Here is a 27,782-nt window from a genome sequence, read left to right as displayed (position 1 = left end):
GACTGTTGTAACAACACCATTTGTTCCAATATGTAGTACCACATTCTTCACAGTCGGATGTTCAGCCCCAATATGCAGGATCTTCTCAGCCAAGTCAGAGACCATATCCTTGGGAAAACAGAGTACTTTGGTGTTGTTCTTACTACACATACTTTTTACATCTCTTACAGCAGAGTCACCCACAATCAGAGTTTCAGGCCCAGTCGTTAGCTTTCCCTCTAGCCTTTTACTTTTGGAGTAGCTATTGGTCCTTACCCTGCTGTGTGAAGAGGATAGGTTATCCAGGTCATCAGAAAGAGATCTCCGGTCAGCGGAGCGTATCTGTTCTGGATTGGCACACTTGGTGGTTTAGGAGGATTTGTTGTAGTTTTCCGTTTAGCAGCTGTCCACTGCTGTTTAGGGGTTGAAGAGGCGTTCTTCCTGGGTGATAACAATGCAGGCCAGCCGGTCGCATCACAGATTTCAGAGCGCTGGGCTCTGCCTGTTATTCGTCCTCCCAAATCCCATGGAAATGATTTACTCTTAGGCTTTGCACCCAGAGAGTTCCAGGGAGGATTACCACGTGTAGATTTATTACCCAGTACACAGCCCTCCTGTTCCTTGGAATCCTTGTAGCTGCTAACTAGCTGTGAGTTAGCATACCCTTTTCCATTATTTTTGCAACACTGGTAAAGTGGTGTCATTCCCACGACATAGTCCATTCACTTCCACGTTAACTTCCAACAGTTGCATTTTCATTTCCAAAACAGCCATCTTCTGTAGAAGTTTGTGGAAGTCATCTGTAGAGAACGGAGGCATTTTGCTACCAACTAGCTTAGGCTAAATAGCATGCAGTAGCCTACCAGGCTTTAGCTGTTGCTAGGCCACGCTACTGTAAGACTGATGTTGTCGTAAAAATGTTGAAATATGGCTGAAACCCTCCGTCTATTTACGAAGAATAACTGTCCCAGTGATAAGTTAATGTCCAGGAGCTGCTTCTCAAAGTTTTCAGAGAATAAGAATAGGAAAATAAGCATAAAAAGTAAGCAGAGGCAAGAGCAAGCGGAAAAGCGTCTGCACTGTAAGAAAGATAAGAAGGTTGACAATGCGTCTTGTAGTTATACGCATTGTCTGCTTAGCATTTTATTTGATTGGTAACAGGAGAAAATGAAAATAAAAGGCAACAGCTAGGCAAATGCATGGAAATTATTTTTGATAGAGAGCATTAACATATTCCTATTCCAATGCTGGCACAAAAATAAAACTAAACTGACCTTTACAACCAGATATTGGCCTTGCTTAGTGAAACTTCTCTGGACCCCAGAATGGAAGCCTGATCTTCCAGCCTCCACACACAATGGGTGCATCTTGCTTTTACATGTTGTAGGATGCAGTGTGTAACTGTGATTCATTAATGCCTGACCTCATTATGAGTCTCACTAAGCACACAAACAGAAGAAACCATTGACTTCCTCAATAACCCCATTATCAAAAACAAATTTGCAATAGCATGTTTGCACGATTCCTAAGGTGAATGCCTCTCTGCTGCTTAGTAACTGTGTTAGCCCTAACCCTGTGTAATGTTTTATTTTTATTTTAATAACTTTATCCATTCCATTATCTATTGGAAATTGTCATTCCCAATACTGGAAAAGCATGTGTTGCCCTTTAATTCTGACATTAAGACCGTTGTATTGTATTCCTAGGTAACTCAGTCTCTGTTGGATAACAGCGACACCATGAACCTTCGCAACCAGAGCTTGGCCCGAACACGGGACCCTTCCTGTACCGCTCACGGATCGTTCAACAACCAGGGAGGACACCTCATTGTAGCCAACTCTGGTAGAATTTCTACACACACTTAACATGAATCTGGTAACTGTCTAATGATGATGCAGTAACCAGCGGTGACTCCAAAGGCCAATTTTAGAGGTGGTACAGAGTCAATGCAAGAGGGTGCAAATTTGATTTATGTTTGATTATATACACAAATAGTAACAATTACATAACCTAAACATCTATACATAGTAATAATAACATCAAAGTTTATCATAAATAAAAATAGTTAAATAGGTATTTTAGATTTAATGAAGATGAAATGCATTGCCTGCACTAAAGTTGACCAATCCTGCAAAGTCAAGTTTAAACAAAAGACAAAACAACCTTGAGATGTTCTCATGCTACCTTGTAAAACAAAAAATACTTTCAGTAGACTTATGGTAGGATTTAAAAGCAGTGTGCAGACACATATAATGAATAATGTAACCTGCTGATAGGGAGCAGCTCTCAGAAGCCACCACAATTCACTTGATGATATATTTAGGAGAACGTTTTATCACAGGTTGCCTTTAAAAATGATGATTTAATAATTAATCATAATGATAAAATGATAATGGGTTGCACATTCAATAATTCAGTTGTGCATGTTGAAATGTATAAATCCAGGGATAAAACTGATTATTTCCGGCTCCCTTCCTGCTCTCCCTGTCCTCTTTCCTGCAGGTGTGAGTCTGCTGGTTCCAGCGGGGGCTGTTCCTCAGGGGAGGGTCTACGAGATGTATGTGACTGTGCACAGGAAGGACAGCTTGAGGTACGTTTTACCCTCACTTTTCTTCTCTGTGGCTTTTGTGTTCCTCTGTTGTTGCCATTATTCTCCTTATTTCTTCATCTCTTGTTATGTTCTATTTAACATATTAATCTGCACAGTAATCCACATAATGTTCTAAGTGAATCAATATTGTTTAATTTAGAGTCATTTAAGAGTCAGTGTGATTACCCAAAGCGCATAACAGCCATCATTTCTAGATGTGTGAAACGTTTGTTAACTGCAAAGAAAAAAACTAACAGCAAGCTTTTGACAGCATATGCAAAGAGATTGCTGTTTCCACACTAACTAACAGATTAGTGGTTATTTTTGGGATTACTATAATCCTGTTACATGTACTATAATCCTTTACTTCCAAAAACATGTGCATCAGTGAGGCAAAGCTCTCAGTGGGACATGAGAGACAAGAGAGAAAATGTCTATATTCCAGCAGCGTATAATTATTAATTCAAAGCTAATTTAGAGATAATATCGGCACTCTATTCAAAGGTAACCATAAATAGCCACATATATATTCATTTATTTATCATACTGTTGAGAGAGAAAGAGACAAGTCAGTATGTTTTCTGTCACATGTTGTCTCTAGAGCCAAATATATTTTTTCACATAGTGATTTTAGTCTGTACAACTGGTTTTGTTTTGTTTTGGTTGTCAGATATGTTTCCAAGATTTCTCCGTCCGCCCAAGTGCAATGGAAGTGCATTTTGTTTGTTCCTGAAAGGAAAACTAATAATTCAAAAGCAGCATTAGTTTGCCATTTTCATTATTACATTAAAGTTCCATTGGAAAACTGTTTGCTGAATGGTTTGTGTATTATCCACTATAACCTTACTTGATGGACACTGTTTGTAGAAGAAACCAACACACATTCTTCAGGACAGGGGAAACCCACTAGACACATGAGTGATATTCAACGTTTTACAGATTATCATTTTGACTGTCAATCTATCGTCAAATGTTTGTTTTAGTATTATATTATACAAATGAATGATTATATTATATTTATACCACATTTTTGGAGAAGAACTGCATGTTTCGTGTCTGTCCAGTTTGGATTTATTTTAGTTTTATCTTTCTTGTCTCTTTTGAAGAAGCTTACCATAACTGACACTAAGATTGACAAGTGACTTTAAAGTGAGTGATGCGTAGCAATAGTATATGAGGTGCACCATTAAAACCTTGGTCTAAACTCGAAGGCTTCTTGCGACACTTCTAAATTAGCCACTGGGCTTAATGTCATATTTTGCTTAAGGGACACCCTTGGGTTTGAAACTCAAGGCAGTTTATGCAGCCAGGCACAGAGCTTTAGGATGCCTGTTACACTTTGCTTCATGTATTCTATCCCATGCTTCCTTTCTAGCTTATCCCCAATCAATAGCAGTCAATAAGGCTTAGGCCCCCTGCAGTGTGCTACTGTATTTCTCAGAGTCAAACCTCTTCTATGTCCTCTGTCTTCATTTCTTCAGCTTTATTGACTTGCCTTAATAACACTTGGCAAGCCAGAAAGATTATATTATTACCCTCAGGTGTGTGTTTCCATGCATGTATACATGTATATTCTATTTGTATGAAACAAGATTCATAACCTTACCAATCGATATAACTGCATTGCATTAAGGGCTGACCCTAACCCTGCATAGGTAAGTCAACGGGTATGTTTGAATCCTACTGTTTTATCTGTGGGCTTCTCAGACCCATGTGAACCCATCATGAGTCAATAATGAGCTTCAACTGTCAAATCAATAATACTGCTGAAATTAAGATCCATCATCTGGGCTTCTTTCCCAGACAATATATATCTTCAGCAACATGAGAGAAGAAAATGACTGGATAATGGATTACACATGACATTTTTAGAGTTATTTTAATATGCAATCTACTGTTTGAGAATGCGGGTTTGCTCTATATGTATATGAAAACAAACGTATAATAACAATAGATATGTAAAAAAGTATTATTATTATATGAATACACATATACACTTTAAGATTGACTCCCAGCAAAATCCTTAATTCCCAGTATCTCTGTAGGTGTTATTTATGTTATTATGTCAATCAGTGATATATATCTAATATATAATTATAGATGATAAAATACTGAAATACTGGAGTTTACTATGTATAACATCACATCTTACAAACGCTGCTGTATTGTATGATACATTAGTAAGCAGGTAATTGAGGTTCCTATACTTGAGGTTTCTGTAAAAGCAGGAGAGCCGGTAGCCTGTACTAATTTATTTTCTGCTCATGATCAGTGAACCACTGACTCCAGCTGCAGCCCCGCTGACTCCACTAATCATCCTCTGATTGATTTTCTGTGCTACTCTTCTCTGATCTGTTTTATTCCCTGATATTTTCATGTACTCTTAGTTTATCTATTCTATTCTTACCTAACTGACTACCTGCCTGCTTAAAATATGTAATACCAGCTAGGAGTTTTCATATATGAACATTATGAAGAATAAAACAGATTGCAGTTGATGATCCCACTAACTGGTAGCAACAGTGTAGCCTTCGTGTCGCTCTTTTCTGAGGAATCATTTCTCCTCTGTGTTATCTGACTTTTCCAGACCCCCAGTAGAGGACATCCAGACGGTGCTGAGTCCGGTGGTGAGTTGTGGACCTCCAGGAGCCCTGCTGACCAGACCGATAATCCTCACCATCCACCACTGTGCCGACAACGTCCAGGAAGACTGGCTCATACAGCTGAGGAACCAACTGGCCATGGGAGAGTGGGAGGTGGGTGTTCAACACTGTATTTGTTGTTGCTCTGTTTTTAGTGACCGATAATGTGCAACTTCTGAACTAGCTGGCAAAGGAAAGCAGCTTTTACTTTTTTGCCAGTGTTCAAAGAGATACATTTAGATGCACCAACATGCGCAGCAGCTAAATAATCCTGACATAGGGAAGTCTGTTTATAATGCATTTAGACAAAATAACCATGCACCTGCACACAGCCATAACCAAATCATTAATACACAGTCATGTACACAGTATTACTCACACAGTTTAAATACACATGCGTGCACACATATATTATCGTCTTCCTCCAGAAGAATAGCCTGCATTACACATCCACGCATGCGGGGAAGGAGAGAGAGGGAAATAAAGGAAAGGGAGATAATTCAGTAAACACAAAGTGCCTACAGGCTAGCAGACAAGCAGGGGGTTGAAGACTCCTATCAGAAGCAATTTGTAATGCTCCTGCCATCCTCCTCTTCTCTCATCTTTCTTCTTATGTTTCTATCCCTCCTTTTTTCTAGTCTTCCCCTTCTCCCTCCTCCCAAGTCTCTCAGCATGAAGTCTCTACCTCAGCAATCTGTTCCTGTGTGTGCGTGGCCGCGTATGAGTGCTTGTTTGTCTGTTTCTCTGCCTGTGTGTGGGTGCATGTGTGTGTATCAGTGTTTGTGTGGGTGTTGGTGATAAGGCTGTCTTGCAGCATCACTGTGTCTACAAGGCTCCCGTATGCTGTCTTCTGTTGCTTATCACAGCTTAACACAATGTCTCTGTGCAATTAGCCGTGTGTGTGTGTGTCTTTGTGCGTGTCTTTGTGAGAGAGAGAGAGAGAGAGAGAGAGAGAGAGAGAGAGAGAGAGAGAGAGAGAGAGAGAGAGAGAGAGAGAGAGAGAGAGAGAGAGAGAGAGAGAGAGAGAGAGAGAGAGAGAGAAGCGGTCGGGTGCAAATTGGCTAGAAACGAGAAAAATGAAAAGTGGAATTTCATCAGGAAGTCGATTTGTTTTCTCTTATTGCAGTACAACATCCATTTCCCATCAAAAAGTTTTCCCCCAAATAGGGAGAAGAAGGTAATTGAATTCCCCTCACATCATGGGGGAGCAGACACAGTTGTGATTACCAAAAATAACAGATTCACCATATTGCTTTTTCTACCTCCTTATATTGATTCGGCTTGCTCATCTGCAGGAACACAATTCCACATGAACGTTGTCTAAAGCTCAATAATTGTATCACACATGTTTGCTTCCACAGACATGAACACACAATGACTCACGGTCACACAAGAAAACATGAATATGTGCACAACTAGTTAATCATTTGATAAGAACAGAGCCTGCGCATCCTCACTCGACCCAAACAGCCGTATGGATTCACCGTAACGCCGGCTGTGACAGAGAGCTGTAGAAATGATATGAGCAGCAGCCAGCAGATAATCACAGTGGGATTGGATACACTTCACAGATGGCAGCTCCAAGCAATTGTTATCATTCTCTTAATGGACACCTTGATTACTTTCAAAAGACATATTCACATCCAGACATGCATTAACATTTCAATTCAGTGTCTCAACACAAATAAAAGAATGTGGTGAATCAAAATTCCACTAAAGGTCTTCTAAGATGAATGACTGGACTGACAATCCGAGTCACACAGTGTTTATCCTCTTCAAAAGTTCCACAAGTCAAAGTGGTTTAACATTTACGGTTGGGCTTTCTTTAAAATAGTTTATATCTACAGAGCTATCTCTATACACATCAGTAATGACATTGCATAAAAAAATACCTGTTTGTAACAACAGTGGAAAGCATTCCTTTAGAAAACACAGCCTGTTTATTCGGGTCTTGTTTGCATTAGTGGAAATGGCTCCAAATGCTGGTCCAGTTGTGTTATGTTAACAAACAGAATGTGGCTTAATCCCAAAAATAAATGCAGTATTTAAATAATGCCCACGCTTCACTAAAAGCAGTCTGCATAGACAAATAAAGGCTCTTTCCAAATAAAAAAGGGGTAAACTAAATGACCTGTGTAAACTCAGAATATTCTACATTTCCACAGTTTCTCTTTTCAGCACAAGGATATATATTGTGTTAAACGTGTGTTGATGAAAGTATCTTTTAAGACAGAATTGGTGTTGTCACAAAGGTGAATTTTCCCTGGATTTTATAACATTGGAGTTTGCTTTGACAATAGCGAACATGCAAGGGAGTAGATCAAACAATAGTCAGGCTACTTAGGGCCATTATAAATCATTCCATATACTTATCATACAGCAGTGATAAGAAGTAAAGACTTGTTTTTGAAGGCAGTCTTTCTTAAATGCTCTCGATCTTTCTTCAGTTGAGAGGACGAAAGAGTCACAGTCTCAGCTGCCCATCATGGACCCAGCATGACACTCTTAAAGTCTAAAAATATGTGTGCTTGTGTCATTTCTGCAGGATGTGGTTATAGTGGGAGAGGAAAACTTCACCACCCCCTGCTATGTGCAGATGGACTCTGAGGCATGTCACATCCTCACAGAGACACTGGGGACATACTGCCTGGTGGGGCAGTCAATCTGCAAGGCAGCCGCCAAGAGGCTCAAACTGGCTGTTTTTGGACCCGTCTGCTGCACCACTTTGGACTATCACATCAGGGTCTATTGCCTGGATGACACACAGGATTCACTCAAGGTAAAATGTTGAAACTGCTCGAATCAAACCCGGAAATAGTTTTGTTTAGTTGTTATTTAACAACTGTTTTGTTTGTACTACATCTCTGACCTAAACTGTCCACACACATGTCCTTACTTTGATTGATTGATTAGATTAGATGTATTGTCCCCAGGGGGAATTTATTTGCACAGCACTGTACATGTACACAATATACATACATTATATAAACAATAACAGAGACAACAGCAGACACACATGGCAGTTACACTCAGTGAGGCCGGCAGCAATGGCTGGAGGTGTCAAGCTTTTTTCAAAGTGAGTCATTTTATATTTTTATATTCTGTACCTACGCAGGGGGGGAGGTACTGATCGAGTGGGTGTGTGTGATGTCCAGTTCTATTGTGGTTGTGATGCGTGAGATGGCCCTGTTTGGATATGTTATATACAGTATGTAGCCACATAATGCCGTATAAATGCTTTAACAATGCATAACAGTGATTGTATGAAATATTTATGGGATATTTGAGGTTGAGGGCTTTGTTGTGTTCAATAGTCTCGTGAGGGATTTTAGTTCTCCCTTGGACCACCCATGCTTAAACAGTTCCTTGGTAATTTGCATTTGAAATGCAATATATTACAGCTTGAATAAAAGTTCTCCCAGAGTCATAAATATAAGTTTTCTCACCTCTAGTCCTCTGGAAGAGAGCTGAGAAGCAGTAAACAAAACAGGGTCAAGCAATGTCAGAATAACGACGCTTTAGAATTCAAACAAACTCTAAGCACTGGAGGGACCACCTGATACGGGAGATTAGCATTGGTAATTTATGCATGCAATGATAAGTGAAGTATCAGTGTGGCACACAGCCATGCACACGCTCACGCAAATATCTACACACACTCATTTTTTACCATTTCAAAAAAGCAAGTGTAGCTTGAACACAAAGTTCAGAGGTGGATCTTTTAATGATGGAGGCTGTGTGTAGTATAATTGATCGGTTTGTGTTTCAAAGGGGAAGTATCTGCTGTATATCTGCTGTGTATGATGGGAAGCAGGAATTGATTATCTTGAAAAGGTTGTAGGAGGCATCAGAAGTCATACTGAAAAACGTATTCCTACGTCAGTGTTTGTGTCTGTATTTATTTAATTCATATTAGTGTATATGTGCAGTTTCACAAGCCTTTAAATACACTGAACAAAAATATAAATGCAACACTTTTGTTTTTGCTCCCATTTTTCATGAGATGAACTCAAAGATCTAAAACATTTTCTATACTGTATACACAAAATAACCATTTCTCTCAAATATTGTTCACAAATCTGAAAAAATCTCTGATAGTGAGCACTTCTCCTTTGCCGAGATAATCCATCCCACCTCACAGGTGTGGCATATCAAGATGCTGATTAGACAGCATGATTATTGCACAGGTGTGCCTTAGGCTGGCCACAATAAAAGGCCACTCTTAAATGTTCAGTTTTATCACACAGCACAATGCCACAGATGTCGCAAGTTTTGAGGGAGCGTGCAATTGGCATGCTAACAGCAGGAATGTCCACCAGAGCTGTTGCCCGTGAATTGAATGTTCATTTCTCTACCATAAGCCGTCTCCAAAGGCGTTTCAGAGAATTTGGCAGTACATCCAACCGGCCTCACAACCGCAGACCACGTGTAACCACACCAGCCCAGGACCTCCACATCCAGCATGTTCACCTCCAAGATCGTCTGAGACCAGCCACTCGGACAGCTGCTGCAACAATCAGTTTGCATAACCAAAGAATTTCTGCACAAACTGTCAGAAACCGTCTCAGGGAAGCTCATCTGCATGCTCGTCGTCCTCATCGGGGTCTCGACCTGACTCCGGTTCGTCGTCGTAACCGACTTGAGTGGACAAATGCTCACATTCGATAGCGTCTGGCACGTTGGAGAGGTGTTCTCTTCACGGATGAATCCCGCTTTCACTGTTCAGGGCAGATGGCAGACAGCGTGTGTGGCGTTGTGTGGGTGAGCGGTTTTCTGATGTCAATGTTGTGAATTGAGTGGCCCATGGTGGTGGTGGGGTTATGGTATGGGCAGGCGTATGTTATGGACGATGAACACAGGTGCATTTTATTGATGGCATTGTGAATGCACAGAGATACCGTGACGAGATCCTGAGGCCCATTGTTGTGCCATTCATCCACGACCATCACCTCATGTTGCAGCATGATAATGCACGGCCCCATGTTGCAAGGATCTGTTCATAATTCCTGGAGGCTGAAAACATCCCAGTTCTTGCATGGCCAGCATACTCACCGGACATGTCACCCATTGAGCATGTTTGGGATGCTCTGGATCGGCGTATACGACAGCGTGTTCCAGTTCCTGCCAATATCCAGCAACTTGGCACAGCCATTGAAGAGGAGTGGACCAACATTCCACAGGCCACAATCAACAACCTGATCAACTCTATGCGAAGGAGATGTGTTGCACTGCGTGAGGCAAATGGTGGTCACACCAGATACTGACTGGTTTTCGGACCCCCCCAGACCCCCCCAATAAAGCAAAACTGCACGTTTCAGAGTGGCCTTTTATTGTGGCCAGCCTAAGGCACACCTGTGCAATAATCATGCTGTCTAATCAGCATCTTGATATGCCACACCTGTGAGGTGGGATGGAATATCTCGGCAAAGGAGAAGTGCTCACTATCACAGATTTTTTTCAGATTTGTGAACAATATTTGAGAGAAATGGTTATTTTGTGTATATAGAAAATGTTTTAGATCTTTGAGTTCATCTCATGAAAAATGGGAGTGTTGCATTTATATTTTTGTTCAGTGTATGATAAATTGATATGTGTTTAGCATTATGCATTTGTAGGGTTGCAGTTACTTTCTTAGTACTCTCTCTGTGTGGGCTTACTTGATACAGAAGTCAATTTGAAAAGGATGAGAAGAGATCCCCACATGACTGTGTGTGCAATGTATTATTGAAACAGCTGCAGCACAGCAGAGTAAAATGTGCTGCCTTTGGTTCACAAAATGTGCACAGACATCGAATGGGCAGGATCAGTTTGACTTTATCTGATTATGTTTTTCATGTGGTGAAATTTAAGATATTTAATTCAAACAGAATCCCACATTAGGAGCAGTGAATTAGCTTTAGAATATGCTCTGAGTGAAGTGGTTACAGTATTCTTAAAATTATAAAGGAAGTGCACAAGGATACATCTTGATGGGAAAGACACAAATACATTTGCAAGAAATGTGAATGTGAACCCTTTGGAATTACCTGGATTTCTGCATAAGTTGGTCATAAAATGTGTTCTGATCTTCATCTAAGTCACAAGAATAGACAAACACAGTCTGCTTAAACTAATACCACACAAACAATTATATGTTTTCATGTTTTTATTGAACACACCATGTAAACATCCACAGTGCAGGGTGGAAAAAGTATGTGAACCCCTAGGCTAAAGACTTCTTCAAGAGCTAATTGGAGTCAGGAGTCAGCCAACCTGGAGTCCAATCAATGAGACGAGATTGGAGGTGTTGGTTAAAGCTGTAAAAAATACACACCAGTTTTGAATTAGCTATTCTTAAGAAGCATTGCCAGATGTGAACCATGCCTCGCACAAAAGAGCTCTCAGAAGACCTACCATTAAGAATTGTTGACTTGCATAAAGCTGGAAAGGGTTACAAAAGGATCTCTAAAAGCCACGGTAAGACACATTGTCTATAAATGGAGAAAGTTCAGCACTGTTGCTACTCTCCCTAGGAGTGGCCGTCATGTAAAGATGACTGCAAGAGCACAGCGCAGAATGCTCAATGAGGTGAAGAAGAATCCTAGAGTGTCAGCTAGAGACTTAAAGAAATCTCTGGCACATGCTAACATCTCTGTTGACGAATCTACGATACGTAAAACACTGAACAAGAATGGAGTTCATGGGAGGACACCACGGAGGAAGCCACTGCTGTCCAGAAAAAACATTGCTGCACGTTTGAAGTTTGCAAAAGAGCACCTGGATGTTCCACAGCACTACTGGCAGAATATTCTGTGGACAGATTAAACCAAAGTTGAGTTGTTTGGAAGGAACACACAACGCTATGTGTGGAGAATCCAAAGGGTTCACATACTTTTTCTTGCAACTGTAGGCTATGGAATTGTCAGTCAATCATTACTTTTCTAGGTATTGTTTTTATAAGTAATATGGTGGATTGAAGTCATCTTCTAAACTCAATATAATTAAATGTAAATGTCTTACATTAAATATATGCTTCTTTCCCACATCTTACAAAAGCAGTACTTTGACATTTGGTGCATTAATAATCAAGGTTTTTATTCTACATCTTAATGTCTGTTTGTAGTTGAGTGCAGTTAGCAGAGCTATGCTGAGGTCTGTTATGGTAATCTAATAAAAACGTTCCTGTGTTTCATGTTACTGTGGACTTAAATGCAACATTCAACATGCTTTGCCTTTTCACAAGACAAAATAAAAGCTTTCTGCAATCTCTAATGCTTGGTGACAACATATCGTTCAGTGAGCATGAGAGAAGAAAAGTTGAGGAAATGTTCTGTAAGCATTGGGTTTTTTGTGTGATTTTGTGTAGGAGGTTCTTCAGATGGAGATCCAGATGGGAGGGAAGCTTCTGGATGAACCAAAGACCCTGAACTTTAAAGACAGCACGCACAATCTGAGACTGTCAATCCACGACGTGCCCCACACACACTGGAAGAGCAAACTCATCGCAAAGTATCAGGTGAGAGGAATATTCCACTACTTGTGCACTTTCAGGTACATGATGCACGGTGTAGAAAAAGATCTTTACATACACATCACAGTTAAAAGTAGTATTCATTTGAGCCAAACAAGGACACACTAATGTTTAGCCTTTAAGGTAATATACATTTCACACTATCACACGATCACACTAGCACCATGGCTCATTGTTGGTTGTCATTGTGCATTTACATTACATTACATTGCATTTTATCCAAAGCGACTTACATTCGACCAGGAAGACACAACCTTGAAGAAAACAGAATCATATAAGAACATCAGGTTTCAAAGAGCCAATCGTTTCAAGTGCTACTCAACTGGCTTTAGATAAGCCAGTCCTTTATTAGTATATAAGTGCTTTGTTAATAGTTCTATCGCTCGAGGTGGAGTCGAAAGAGATGAGTTTTCAGTCTGCGCCGGAAGGTGTGTAAGCTTTCTGCGGTCCTGATTTCAATGGGGAGCTCATTCCACCATTTTGGAGCCAGGATAGCAAACCCACGTGTTTTTGCTGATGGGAACTTGGATCCCCCTCGCAGCGAGGGTGCAGCGAGCCGTTTGGCTGATGCAGAGCGTAGAGCACGTGCTGGGGTGTACGGTTTAACCATGTCCTGGATGTAGGAAGGGCCAGACCCATTCGCAGCATGGTACGCAAGTACCAGTGTCTTGAAGTGGATTCTAGCAGTTACCGGAAGCCAGTGGAGGGAGCGGAGGAGCGGCGTGGTGTGGGAACATTTTGGAAGGTTGAAGACCAGACGAGCCGCTGCATTCTGAATGAGCTGCAGAGGTCGGATGGCACATGCAGGTAGACCAGCCAGGAGGGAGTTGCAGTAGTCTAGGCGTGAGGTGACGAGAGCCTGGACCAGAACCTGCGTCGATTTCTGGGTCAGCTGGGGGCGTATCTTCCTGATGTTGAAAAGCGTGTATCTGCAGCAGCGGGTTGTAGCAGCGATGTTTGCAGTGAAGGACAGGTTGTTATCTAGGATCACACCCAGATTCCTTGCAGTCTGGGTCGGGGAAACAACAGAGGGGCCGATGTTGATAGTTAGGTCAAGAGAGGGACAATCTTTTCCTGGAAGGAAAAGCACTTCAGTTTTGTCAAGGTTGAGCTTGAGATGATGAGCGGACATCCACTGAGAGATGTCAGCTAGACAAGCAGAGATGCGTGCGACGACCTGGGTCTCTGAGCGGGGAAAGGACAGAATTAATTGGGTGTCGTCAGCGTAGCAGTGGTATGAAAAACCATGCGGGCTAATGACAGATCCGAGCGAGTTTGTGTACAGGGAGAAGAGGAGAGGACCAAGAACAGAGCCCTGAGGGACCCCTGTAGTTAATTGACAAGGGTCGGACTCCGACCCTCTCCAAGTAACCCTGTAGGTGCGGTCTTTGAGGTATGAGGTGAGGAGGGAAAGTGCAGAGCCTGAAACTCCAAGTTCTTGGAGAGTGTGAAGGAGGATCTGATGGTTCACCGTGTCGAATGCAGCAGACAGGTCCAACAGGATGAAGACAGAGGAGAGGGAGGCTGCTTTAGCAGTGTGCAGTTCCTCAGTGACAGCAATGAGAGCAGTTTCTGTGGAGTGACCTGCCTTGAAACCAGACTGGTGCGGATCCAGAAGGTTGATCTGATGGAGATAACGGGAGAGTTGTTTAAAGACAGCGCGTTCAAGTGTTTTAGACAGGAACGGGAGGAGAGAGACAGGCCTGTAGTTTATAACGTCAGACGGGTCGAGAGTGGGTTTCTTTAGGAGAGGGTTTACTCTTGCCTCCTTGAGACTGTTTGGAAAGTGACCAGAAGTTAGAGAAGTGTTGATGAAATGGGTGAGAAACGGTAGAATATCAGGAGCGATAGTCTGAAGGAGGTTTGAAGGGATAGGGTCCAGAGGACAGGTGGTAGGACGGGCAGAGGTAATGAGGGTAAGAACCTCACTTGGAGAGAGAGGGGAAAAGGAGGTTAGTGTGCCGGTTGAAGGTGGCTCAGGTGATCCGGCGGTGAGTAGAGGTGAGTCAGAAAAAGAAGAGCGAATATCGTCAACCTTTTTTTCAAAGTGGTTAACAAAGTCGCTTGACAGAAGGGAGGAGGGGGAAGGGGCTTTGGGACGGTCCAAGAGGGTGGAGAAGATGGAAAATAGTTTTTTAGGATTGGAATGGGAAGATTGGATCTTATCTTGAAAGAAAGTGCTTTTTGCCTGAGAGATCGAAGCAGAGAAAGAGGAGAGGAGAGCCTGATAGGTTAGGAGGTCGTCACGGTGTTTGGATTTCCACCGTTTCCGCTCTGCTGCCCGAAGGACGGTTCTATTAGCACGCAGTGCGTCATTTAGCCAGGGCGCAGGAGGGGACTGACGAGCCTGCCGAGATGTGAGAGGACAGAGAGAGTCCAGAGAGGATGAGAGAGTAGAGAGGAGAGTTTCTGCAGCAGAGTTTGGAGGCAGGAGTTGGAACGAGTCAGAGGAAGGGAGGGCTGAGAGCACCGAGGAGGCAAAGGTAGAGGGGGAGAGGGAACGGAGGTTACGGCGGACAAGTGCAGGATGCGAAGAGATTAGTTTGTTATGTTTGGAAAGGGGTAAAGAGAATGAAATGAAGAAGTGATCGGAGGTGTGGAGCGGGTTTACAGAGAGGTTAGAAGTAGCGCAGTGCCTTGAGAATATGAGATCAAGGACATTGTCAGCTTTATGAGTCGGTGGAGACGGAGACAGTGAGAAAGCAAAGGTGGTTAACAGAGATGTTAGTTCGTCTATCTTCCCCGTCTGGAGGTTGAAGTCTCCGAGAAGTACAGCGGGAGGGCCAGTTTCAGGGATGTGTGAGAGGAGATTATCTAATTCCTCCAAGAAGTCCCCCAAGGCGCCTGGTGGACGGTAGAGAACAACAATGGTCAGTTGTATAGGATGGGTCACAGTGACGGCATGGAATTCAAAGGTGGAAGGAGCGAAGTTAGGTAGCTTGAAGAGGGAAAAGCTCCATTTGGGAGAGAGCAGGAGACCAGTGCCACCTCCTCTGCCAGTGGGTCTGGGTGTATGGGAGAAGGAATATGCTGTGGAGAGAGCTGCTGGGGTGGATGTGTTGGATGGAGTAATCCAGGTCTCAGTGAGAGCAAGGAAATCCAGGGTATGCAGGGAGGCGTAGCCAGAGATGAAGTCAGCCTTAGGAACAGCTGACTGGCAGTTCCACAGGCCACCTGAAACTAGATGCTGGATCTCAGTGGAGCACGTGGGATAGACGAGAGCGGGCCGGTTATAGCGATTAGGAGATACACGGGGCCAGTGATAATTGCGAGAAGACACATGAACAGGAATGGAGAAAATACACATGATTATAGCATGAGGGGCTAGAAAGCTAAACCAAAGAAAAATAAGAATAAGACACCAGTGATACTTAGCTCAATTAGAGTAGGATTTGCCTCCTCTTTGCCACCCTCGTGACTCCCGCAGGACTCCAATGTCTTTGTCGGTCTTACTCCCGCAGGACTCCAATGTCTTTGTCGGTCTTACTCCCGCAGGACTCCAATGTCTTTGTCGGTCTTCGGCTGTCTGACGCTGCCGCTGACGCTCAAGAAAGAGCTGCCTAAATGGACGCCTGATTGCTGAGTTCTCACAGCTATGGTGCCACGCCCCTCTAATTAGTTAACTCTCTACAGCTGATGGGCGACAACTCAGAGGGCGTGCGGATTTAAATGCAGCCCAGGCAGAAACTGGAGGCAGTGAGAGTTTCACGTGGTCAGATCTGAGATTTAGATTCTCTCAAAAGTGCCCTTTTAGCTACAATAACTACAGAACAATTATACAGAGTAGAATAACTGAAATAGAGAAGTCTAATTAAACAAGATTATTACTTACAGCGGTTTCTGCGTCCAAGGAGGTGTAGCCGCCAGGTCAAGGAGCACACTGAATTAACCAGTTTTTGAGACCGCTATTTAAATGCTTTGTCAGCTGAGAACTGGTTTCTCCAGCTGTTTCTACACGTCACGCACAATCAACGCAGAGGGCGTGCGGATTTAAATGCAGCCCAGGCAGAAACTGGAGGCAGTGAGAGTTTCACGTGGTCAGATCTGAGATTTAAATTCTCTCAAAAGTGCCCTTTTAGCTACAATGAGCTACAATTTAATGGGACCTATTATGCAAAATCCACTTCTTCAGGTCTTCTATACATCAACATGTGTCCCCTCTGTAAAGAGATTCTGAAAGTTTCAGGAAAAAAGATTCGCTCACTTTTTGTCCTGATCCATTTTTATAAAAACCTGTCTGAAAATGAGCTGATCAGATGTTGGCCACTTTATGATGTCATGATGATTGTTTGGCTTGTGTAACCATTAGCCAATAACCAACCAAGGTAACCCCCCCCCTTATCACCTGAATCTCCTCCTAGAGCACCATTGTGTTCTTTTTAACCAAATATCTCTCAGAGGGGCGTGGGGAGTGGCTCCTTATTTTCATTTAGGCTGCGGCCACACGAGGACGAAAACGGCTAAACGCATAGGTTTAACGCAAACGCAATCGCAAACAAGCTTCCGTCCACACGCAATAGTTATCCGGATAGTGTCTGTCCACACGAGACCGCTCCGTTTAGCTCCAACCGCTGGAGAAGCTGCAGTACATATGCAGGAGCCTGTACGTGGCGCTGTAACTTCCTCCACAAAAGCAGCGAAGAAGCATGGTTGTCATGGTTGCCCTTCTGTTTATTCTCCGCGGTGGGGGCACCGGGGAGAGTTTTTCGCCAGTCAACGTGTATTAAAGTTTAAATCTTCCGGACAAAATTATAAAAGTGCCGGTCAAAGGTCTTCTTTGTTATTTATTGAGCTTTAAAACAAATGAATAACGACTCTATATATTATAATAATAAAATACACGGAGCCTCTCTTTTTCCTCCCTCTCTTCGGACAGCGTCAGTGTCTGTCTCATGCAGCAGCTGATCCAGTAATGAGTGACCCGGCCGACAGTAAAAATAAACATATTTATAACTAGTTTAGGTAGTTTGAGAGGTAATTAAAATAGCTAAGGGTGATGATCTGACTTGTGTGTTTTGCTGCAGCGGGAGGAGCTGCAGGTGAGCAGAGCTGCGTGTCTCCGTCCTGTCAGATTAGACTTCACTCGCGTTTAGGTCCATATCGAGAGAAAGATAAATAATCTGAATTCAGTGTGCAGTTTACTTTGACGTGGGGGTGAGCAGCAGAGGTGGGGAGAGGCGGGGCTATTGCCTCATCATTATCAGAAAATGATCGTATAGGGCGTACACACGGAGCCGTTGGACCCCCCAGAGCGTTGCGTATGCTGTTCTTTCCACCTTGGGACCCGTTATCGTTTCCTCAGTCGTTTAGTGCCGTATTCGGTCGTCCTCGTGTGGCCGAACGGTCTATATGACACTAAACAGTAACGCAAACGACCGTTTTCGTCGTCGTGTGGCCGCAGCCTTAGAGTGAAAGACAGAGAATCAGCACTTTTGAAACAGGGCTGAAACAGAGGGGATTATGGGATGCTACAATAGGTGATCTGTTTGGTATTTCGAGCAAAACACTTCAGAGACATGTTTTATATATACCTATAATATATTGATGAAAAACAGTGTAATAGGGGACATTTAAGGTCCAGAGTAAAATACATTCACAATGCTTCACTTTGATCAATTACCATCGATAATAACATTTATTACAAACACTTTTACATGATTATAAATTGTTTGCAAAAACATGCATATCATCCATTCTATTTTTTCCAGGAGATCCCGTTCTATCAGGTGTGGAGCGGCAGTCAGAGAACTCTTCACTGTACCTTCACCCTGGAGAGACTGAGCCCAGCCACCACAGAGATCAGCTGTAAACTGTGCGTGCGGCAGGTGGAGGGAGAGGGACAGATCTTTCAGCTCAGCAGCACGTTGGAGGAGGTACGTTTGTAGAAAACCACATGCACAATGTTAAACAGACACTCTGTTTGTTGGGTATTGGCTGTGTATTAGAGAGCTGCAGAAGACAAAGGCTCCTTCCACTACACTTCTTCATTCCCGTACTAAAGGTCCTAAAGTCACTAAGTTTTCCGCTATCTGTCAGACAGTCAGCGCTCGTGCTATGGTTCTGTGACTCTGTTCAATCATTCATACGGGGCTGGAGGCCACATGCCACCAGTGGAATAACTCCTCTTTGATTCTGCTGCTCCATGTAACCACAATGTGTGTGTGTGTGCGTGCGTGCGTGATGTCACTGCTTTTAATTCTCCCACGCTTTTCACAAATTGTTGACCTCTTAGTTAAACAGGTATGTTGATTTTTGACATATATATAGTGAGGCTGCTGCAGGCAGATAGTTTGTACTTCTCCTGCATTGGTCACTGATCACTGGTGGAATTATCATTTGTTTTTGGTGAATATACAGTAGATACTCATGGGGAAATTGCCCAACTGAAAATACACTTGTTTGTGCTCCCAGGTTAAAAGATTTGCACAGTGTCTAAACTAGAATTTCTCCTGTGATCATCTACTTACTTCATTACGCCTTCTAGAAAATTATTTCAAAACAATCAGCATTTTTGGGGCCAAAGCTATCTGTGTAACAAGTGCACAATGAAAATCAGTACTTCTATTTGGGAAATGAGTTATGTTAAAAAATGTAGTTTTCTAAGTAATCAGTTGAAATCAATTTTAATAGGCCATACGTAAACTTACAAAATACTTGCTGGTATGTTTGGCAGGTATGGTGAATATAGCTGAATAGCTAGTATGATTTATAGCAGTATTTATTGAGTCTCTTTGTGAATGCGTTAAATAAAAAGATCTAGTCTCTCCAGACGGCAGCGTGCTGCGTGTTGAACAGTGAAATAAAGCAGGTTTAAAGCGCGAAACAGAGATGTCCCTTTGCATCCATCATTCAATCCCCAGCAGCAGAGAGCTTTCTGTTGTAAATTGGGGCTAAGTAGACGCAGTAAAAAGTGATCATTCACATCAACAGTGGCAGTTGTTGTTTCCTCTGCCAAGGCACATTCATTAGGTTGCCTCCTCTCAGCCCAGTGGTGGCAGATTAATGAAATGAAGGTTTAGAAAGAGACAGAGATCGACAGCGACAGGAAAGAGAGAGTGCTTGGAAGCAGATCTTTATGTTTGTTTCACTCTTCTATTAATTAGGAGACTTGTTTCTAATTGGTCACGTCAAAAGCAGTAAGCAGAGAGACGACCAGAATCTGTTCCAGAAGGACATATCTGCAATTTAAATGTGACAGATTTAACTTGCTGCCACCTGCCACATGGATACACAATAAATGATCCATATGGTACTTTTCTTGTGGACTGCACATGTATCCCTGTTATCCTGTGTCTTCGATAAGTGAGTTATAGTCAGAGGTGGGAAGTAGTGGAGTACAAATACTTCGTTACTGTACTTAAGTACATTTTTCTGGTATAAGTACTTTACTCCACTACTTGTCTTTCTGACGACTTTTAACTTGTACTGCTTACATTTTTAACACAAATACCTGTACTTTCTACTTCTTACATTTTCAAAATAGGCTTTTTGCTGCATTTGGTGGCGTGATCATTATTATTTAGAGTCATTGCGTGCCTATTGATTTTAACACGATCCGTGTATCCATCATTTCCTGGTGTTACGAACTCAGGCACTTAGGGGGTAGGACCCAATTGCAGACAGGGAAACAGAGGTAAAGTATTGTAAGATACTTTATTTTTCCATGAATAGCAAAAATGAACAAAAAGGTAACCACCAAAACTCTAGTCGAGATAACAAAAAACAGAGAACAAAAAATGAAAGCGCTCACGAAGTGAGGAATCAAAAACCTTTCATGAGTACCAGGAGCATAGACCTTACCATGACAATAGACAAGACGAACTGACACTGAACACTGGGAGACAGGGGAATTTAAACACAGGGTAACAAGACACAGGTGGGAACAATCAGGGGCGGGGCTGACACTGATGAGCACAGGAGACACACAAGGAGTGACAGGTGAAAACACTCAGGAACTTAGACACACCAGGGAAACTAACGACAGACATGAAAACACAGGGAAAAGAGACCAGACAATATACAGGGAGGAAAACATGACAAGGAGAACGGAAAAACACCCACACCTAGACATAGAACCGTGACATGACATAATAATCCTGAAACCTGGGGCCTGTACTACGAAGCTGGTTCAACCTAACCTGGATATGTTTGAGTTAGCCAGTTGGCCTAATCCAAAACAAATGCGTTGTCGCTAAACTGTACTACGACGCTGGTTATCAAGTGGATCGATCAAGCCAGCCGTGTCCTATCTAATTAGGTGCGCGTTCACATGAAATGGGTGGTATTTGGAGCATTCGACCAATCACAAACATGGAGAAGCTCAGCGCAGTGTCATACTTCCTGAATGAAAAGTGAACTTTAATACTAGTCAAAAATGAAGAAGTTAAACTTTAAACATCCATGACTTAAACACTTGATCCAGGATCAAAGCCTCAGAGCTGCACTTGCAAGGTGAATACAGCTGGCAAAAGAAAAAGTGTTTGAATGCGTACATTAACAGGTTTATGATATCACTGCCCCGTCTAAAACACGATCTGACTTCAATTACATTTGTCTCGAGTGTTTCGTCAACTTAATGTGTTGCTTAAAATAATACTTCTGTATACAGTATGTGACGCTGTGAGTGTTGCACGGCCAGATACGGCTCAGCTGACTCAGATAAGGAGATATATGATACATTATGAAGTGATATGCCGCGGACTGTACTTAATGTACTCTGATCCGGTTACTTATGTTGTGGCCGATATTTAAGTAAGCTTTCTTAACGCTAATGTTATAATAGTCAGATTGCTCTGAAGATGGGAGGTGATATTCTATTGATGTTCACGTTCACACAGTCGGTGATTTTTGCCGGCCGTCTTTCCTGCGACGGCAGCTTTTCTGTATTTCCTTTCTCCTGTAATATGACTTGATCGCTTTAAACTCCGCACACTGAGCTCTGATTGGTCAGCAGGCAGTGCTTTCACTGAGTTGAGCTCTTAGCCTGCAACCTAACCTGGTCCCGACCAGGTTAGCCGCTAAGCATAAGTTACCATGGAGATCTAGCCTGCTAAAAAGAGAACCAGCTTCGTAGGACCGGAAAGCCGGAGTTTCCCCTGAATTTAGCCTGCTAAGCAAAAATCCTGCTTCGTAGTATACCCCCCTGGTCTTCTCTAAACAAGAGGGACCAATGAAAACGTTGTCATTTTGCCGTTGTTCAGCATCGAAACATTCATTAGCTAACAATGACATTATTGTTCTATTAATATAAAGGGAGGTCAGTTACTCTTTAAAAAAGTTGGTAGTTATGGGTACTTTTTACTTAAGTACGTCAAAACCCATACTTCTTTACTTTTACTTGAGTAAAGAAGTTTAGTCAGTATACTTTTACTTTTACTTGTACTTTTACCAGAGTATTTTAAACACGAGTATCTGTACTTCGACTTGAGTAAAGGATGTGAGTACTTTTGCCATCTCTGGTTATAGTGTTTATTTCTTTCTTTTTTGTGTTATTGAAATAACTAATATCGATTCCAACAATTGACCAGTTTCTTTCTGTTCTTTCCAGGATCTCCAGTGCATAGACACGTCCCTGATGGACCCTGCCAGTAATATCACCACCTTAGTGGGACCCAATGCTTTCCGTATTCCCTTATCCATCAGACAGAAGCTGTGTGGCAGTCTGGATGCACCGCAGACCAGAGGCAATGACTGGAGGTTGCTGGCCCACAAACTCAACCTTGACAGGTGACACGCACGCACACACACACACACACACACACACACACACACACACACACACACACACACACACACACACACACACACACACACACACACATGCACATGCATGCAAGCAGGATCTCAGTTATAGAGGTTACAAAACTGCACAACAGTCCCTATCACATACTGCAGTGAGGAAAAAAAGAAACAAAGTAATGAAGTGATGAAAATAGCTTATTGGTTGTTTTGAGAAGTAAAAAAACTTAGTAGAAAGTACAGGATTAGAGACAGAAAGGAGAAGAGGAGTTATGTACACGTCTCTGGTAGTTAAACAGTAGCAGAGTGTGCCAGCAGTACCATCACAGGATTTACAGAGGAACAGAAAGTCTTATTTTGTCCTCATGGAATTCAACTCTGATGGCTTTCTTTTTTACTTGAAAGTATCTTCAATACTTTATTCACAGATGGTTCAGCGTTAGACTTTTTCAATGTAATTCAAAGTCTATTTGCGACAGCTTTATTATGTACTGTTCTCATGAAAACTGTTCTCCCTGTGGACTTTTTGATACATGTTGGTGCTCTTAATCAACTTGAAAATGCATTGTTTTCTTATAATCTGAAATGGGTAGAATAAACAATTATTATGGCAAATTTCACAAGTCCTTCACTCAATAAATTTACGTTATATGGTATTTTCCCGCGTGTTTTGCTGTACAGTATGCTCTGATATCAGGGGCTTTTAATATGTTTTCACATTTTAGGTTAGTCAGGTTCTGAAGAGAGCACGTCAGATCAAGATACATTACATTTAACTTTTAGAGCAATGACAATACATGAAAAGGGATTACTTTCTTACATGAGAAAGTAGAGATTGTTAGCTGTTCTGAATCCTTTTCAGAGTAATTTGATTTCCCTTCTGCAAAGACACGTTACATATTTGACCTTAAAAAAAATCTAAGACTTAATTATATCATCACTTTAGACTATTTCCAATGTATTTTAAAGATTTGTATTATTCCAGATTACGTAACTGCTTGTTGTGTTTCTTTGTTTTCATAAATAGACATTTGAAACATAATTTTTTTGTAAGAATGTTTTTTATCATGAAGAAAGTTTGATGTTGATCCATGGAACACTTTGATTTGGCCTTTGTTGTGATTTGTAGTTGCAGCCTGTAGCTTTAGTATACTTGAGTTTGTTTCCTACAGTAAAGTTGATTCATGACAGAACTCCATGACTACAACACACACTCTATCTCTCTAACACTGTGCTAACAATATGGGAGAAGGAAATCTATTCTGTCATGTAATATTAACGAGATACGTCGTCCTTCTGCTCTCCTTCAGGTATCTGAACTACTTTGCCACCAAGTCCAGTCCCACAGGAGTGATCCTGGATCTGTGGGAGGCCCAGCACTTCCCCGATGGAGACCTAAACGAACTGGCCGCTGTGCTGGAGGAGATGGGCCGCCATGACGGCAGCTTCTCCATGACAACAGAACATTGAAGGAGCAACGTAATTACCTTGAGAACGACAGAACTCTGAAGACGATTACACGTGATTCCCCACGGTCGATGCTGCAGCGATGGAGATTGAGCAACAATGGCTAGAAATGTTCAACCTGATGCTGAAGACTGTGTGTATCTGTGTGTGTATATGACCAGCGTTTGAGTGTTGTGTGTGTGACCGAGGGGTGACATAACCCAACAAAAAACAAAGTATATCAGGAACAAACAAAACATACACACACCTGAAAAAAAGATCTTGTCTGGTGTAACACTAGTTGTTTTCTTGCTGTTACTTTAGTGAAGAAAGAGAAGCGGCAGTGGAGGTACTGACCTTGAAGCCTATATCCATTCTATAGGAATGGAACAGAATCATAAATGGAGAGAAGGTAAACTGATTACAAAAGAGTTGGTGAATGTAGAGCGAGGAAAAGAAGGAGTGAGTCTGAGAGGACACTCTTTAGTTAGATAAGAGTAAACACCTGGAGAGGCTAAACTGATTACAAAGGGAGGGAGGACGTTAACATGAAATGATGGCTGCAGGTGATCTTCTGTACCAACAGGATGGAGAACAGATAATGAGAGGGGAGATAAAGAAGTGATCCCTCACCACCTGTGAGCCTTGGCTGTACATGTTTCGCCGGTACAGTTTGTTGTCTTTATATCGTTTCCTAGGGAACGTTTTATGTATTCTGCTGTCCATACAGTATGTGTGGATCATTTCCCGCTAACAGAATGTGTTACCAAGTGACTCTCAATCAAAGGGTCCTCACCAGAAACAAGCCGGGCACTTCAGGGTTCTCCATCTTTGGCTGACATAACAAGTTATACATTTGGTATCCAGTGTGAGGCTTTCCTCCAAAGTGCATGGAGATATGACATCATCCTAGTAACAGGGAGTCTAGATGACATAGTCGAAGCAACTTAACTTGTTGTCCACTTGCCTTTTAATCGTAATGTATTATTAAAGGCAATCCAAAGATGATTACAATCCAGATGGATGCAAGTAACATGGATGCTTGTCTCAGACTTGTGAAACTGTCTTTCTTTAGGCATAGTTAATATCGCACTTATGATAAACAGATACACAGGGCGAAGATACAGACTGTATGAACAGTATAGTATTTTATAATGTTTGTGTGAAAGAGACAGGTTTCTGTACCTTTTTGAAGGTTTCACTATGAGCATGAGAGCTGGAATGATCTTCTAGCTACATGCATCCCTTAAATAAAACCAAGCCTTTAATAGTTTTCTAAAGTGTCCCTTTTGCCCCAAAGACGAGTTGTTTGGACGGAGATGTAGTGCAGATGCAGACAAGCTGCCGGCTAGGGAATTCCAGCCATGGCTACCACATGTGGTTAACCACAACCTCAGTTGGAGAAGTCTCTCTGAACGACTGTCAGGCTTGTTTCTGGACAGGGTCCAACTCAGAGAAAACTGAGAGGGAGCTAAAAGTGTATTAAAATACAAATATACAAACTACCAGAGTAGTAATGGATTAAATACAGTTGATATCACTCATTATCGCTAAATATACACAATATACTTTTTATCAATCATGTTTTAATTGACTAATATATATATATATATATATAACATATATATTTTTGTCATATTTGCGGCATCAATTGTGTTGTCTGCCTTCAGGGTGTTTTGTGATGATTTCACTTGTGAGCTGATCATGGTCACGAGCACCCTCCAGTGGATTTGGAAGAATAACAGCATTTACATTTGCGATCGTCTGAAACGTGTAAATACATGATTATCATGTTCAATCTAATGACCTTTATTGCCATAATATTATTTTGTGTTACTTACATTAACATTGTTTTTCATTTTGTATGCCATTTTAATGTTTTTATGGGTGTGAACTGTATGGGGGAATAACATCTGTAACATATCAGTTAGTTGCCCTTTATCTAAAATAATGTTCTGCAGCAACTAACATTCCAACTCATGGTGTTTTTGTTGAAAAAGTTGCAAATTAGAGTTTAAGATCAAGATATCAACTAAAGGGGATGACTGTATGTCATATAAAGTGTAATATTTTTGTGTTTTGCATAACATTGTGAAGCAAGGCTGGCTTTTTAATGTATGCATAGACTTGGGTCAACAGTGTCTGAAGAAATGGTAAAAAAAACCAGCCTTATTTTGAGTGGCTTTTAAGTAGATTTCTTATGCCCCTGGGGACACGAACCATATGGACCATGTTAAAGACAGACAACATGAACATTCAGTTCAAAGGGAATACAGGTAAAATCTATGAATCTGAAGTATGGAGAGACGCCATATGAAACTGAACATCAGGTATGTAGAGGAGATACTGAGGAGGATATGTTAAAGGAAAGAGGGCAAAGGCTGAGTAAATATCAGTACAAAAGGTCAGATGTTTACCTTTTTATGGCGCATTTTTTTCTGGTTGCTGTCCACACAGGAAGAAACCTTTAGATATTGATTTTACATGGCGATTTTTTTCTTTTATATGCTTGGAAAAAATATGACCTCTTGTATTGTTGTTCAACCTAGCCCTCAACAGCCCTCAAAATTGATGAGTCTTTTATTTTGGACAGCCTTATCATTCAATTTAGAAACGGTTCATGGTTAAATGATGGCGTGGATGTTTTGTATGTTTTCAAATGTAACTGCTGATGTCAGAAAACAAAGGGAAGAGTTATGTTAGTTTTGAGGATAAAAGCCTAAACATTAAGTTTCCTTCAGAAGAAAATATGCAGACAAAAGTCATGACAGTATCTCTGTTTGATCATCAACATTGCTTATTTAGTCAAATGCAGAATACATGCTGATGAACGTGCGCAAGGACACGATGGTCAGATGTAAGAAACGTGTTACTGTGTAACTTGGCCCATAATCAGATCCTCACCACGTTCTAAATCTACGGTTTACAGCAGGTCAGACTGTTCGTTAAGGGGGGGTTTCATGAGGAAAGCATATGTTGGGCCTCCAGAAGGCGATCCTTGATGTTGAAAGGAAAACAAGTAGTGTTAAGATATCAAAGTATGTACAAAATATTTTGTATTGACCTCATGTACAGTTGTGTACTGTCAGCTATATTTGGCAAATTTGAGAATACAAAATAATAGCAGGACAGTTAGATTTTAGTTTCAGTTTCAAGTTTTGTATTTAAGTTTCTTTCCTTTTTCGTAAAAGCAGTGTCTACTATGCAAATTTGGCATTGGTTATCATGATAGAAGTCTATTCCTAGAGCTGTGCTTGTACAGTAAGTGCATTTTTATTTTACTATAAGGGGTGATCTGATTATTGCGGGGTAGTGTTGGTCCATTTTGCTATTTCTGGCACGCTTCATGAATCTTGCTCAATCTTGTTGAATGCTCGCCTCTATCTCCTCTAATTGTTTTCTGTACAAAGTGTAAGAAAGAATTTTTAAGACAATTAATAAATTATATTTATAAGCAACGCTGATAATATGTTGTGCCTATGGTGGCTTATTTCTACAGAAATGTTTTGGGAAATGCTTTCTTGTTGTAATAATAGGGTGTGTACGGCAAGGTTCCAAATGCAATAGAGTACACCATGATGATTGTATATATGTCATTTGCAATGCTTTGATTTGTACCTTTCTGTGTAATTAATATTAACAGTTGCCAGACTCCAATAGTAGTTGGATAAAGCATTCTGTAGAGGAAGTAATAGAAACAAGAAATGCTTATGGTGTAGTTGTTTAACATGCTGTGTGCTCAGCAGCACCGCTGGGCTGCAATGAGGCATGCACTTCTCTTTAAACAAGGAAATATTGAGAGCATGCCTTAACAGTAAGAGGCACCTGAGAGACTAGTTAGTATGCTCCTCATTCAGCCACCACAAACTGAATCAGC

General features: G+C 41.6%; 1 protein-coding gene across 2 annotated transcripts in view; it reads left to right on the top strand.

Moving 5' to 3' along the window:
- The window catches only part of LOC117452086 (netrin receptor UNC5C-like), a 243,835-nt gene extending 217,962 nt beyond the window's left edge, over positions 1-25,873 (top strand). For both annotated transcript variants that reach the window (XM_034090541.1, XM_034090540.1), the window contains 8 exons: positions 1,686-1,821; positions 2,482-2,569; positions 5,157-5,325; positions 7,757-7,990; positions 12,557-12,706; positions 18,430-18,594; positions 22,269-22,447; positions 23,770-25,873. In XM_034090541.1, the coding sequence (XP_033946432.1) occupies positions 1,686-1,821; positions 2,482-2,569; positions 5,157-5,325; positions 7,757-7,990; positions 12,557-12,706; positions 18,430-18,594; positions 22,269-22,447; positions 23,770-23,929 (1,281 nt within the window). In that variant the 3' untranslated portion in view covers positions 23,930-25,873. The remainder of the gene's footprint in view (positions 1-1,685; positions 1,822-2,481; positions 2,570-5,156; positions 5,326-7,756; positions 7,991-12,556; positions 12,707-18,429; positions 18,595-22,268; positions 22,448-23,769) is intronic.
- The last annotated feature ends 1,909 nt before the right edge of the window (positions 25,874-27,782 follow it).

This window comes from Pseudochaenichthys georgianus, chromosome 9 (genome assembly GCF_902827115.2).
Source record: "Pseudochaenichthys georgianus chromosome 9, fPseGeo1.2, whole genome shotgun sequence".
NCBI lineage: Eukaryota > Metazoa > Chordata > Actinopteri > Perciformes > Channichthyidae > Pseudochaenichthys > Pseudochaenichthys georgianus.
This window is presented reverse-complemented; position numbering and strand designations above follow the sequence as displayed.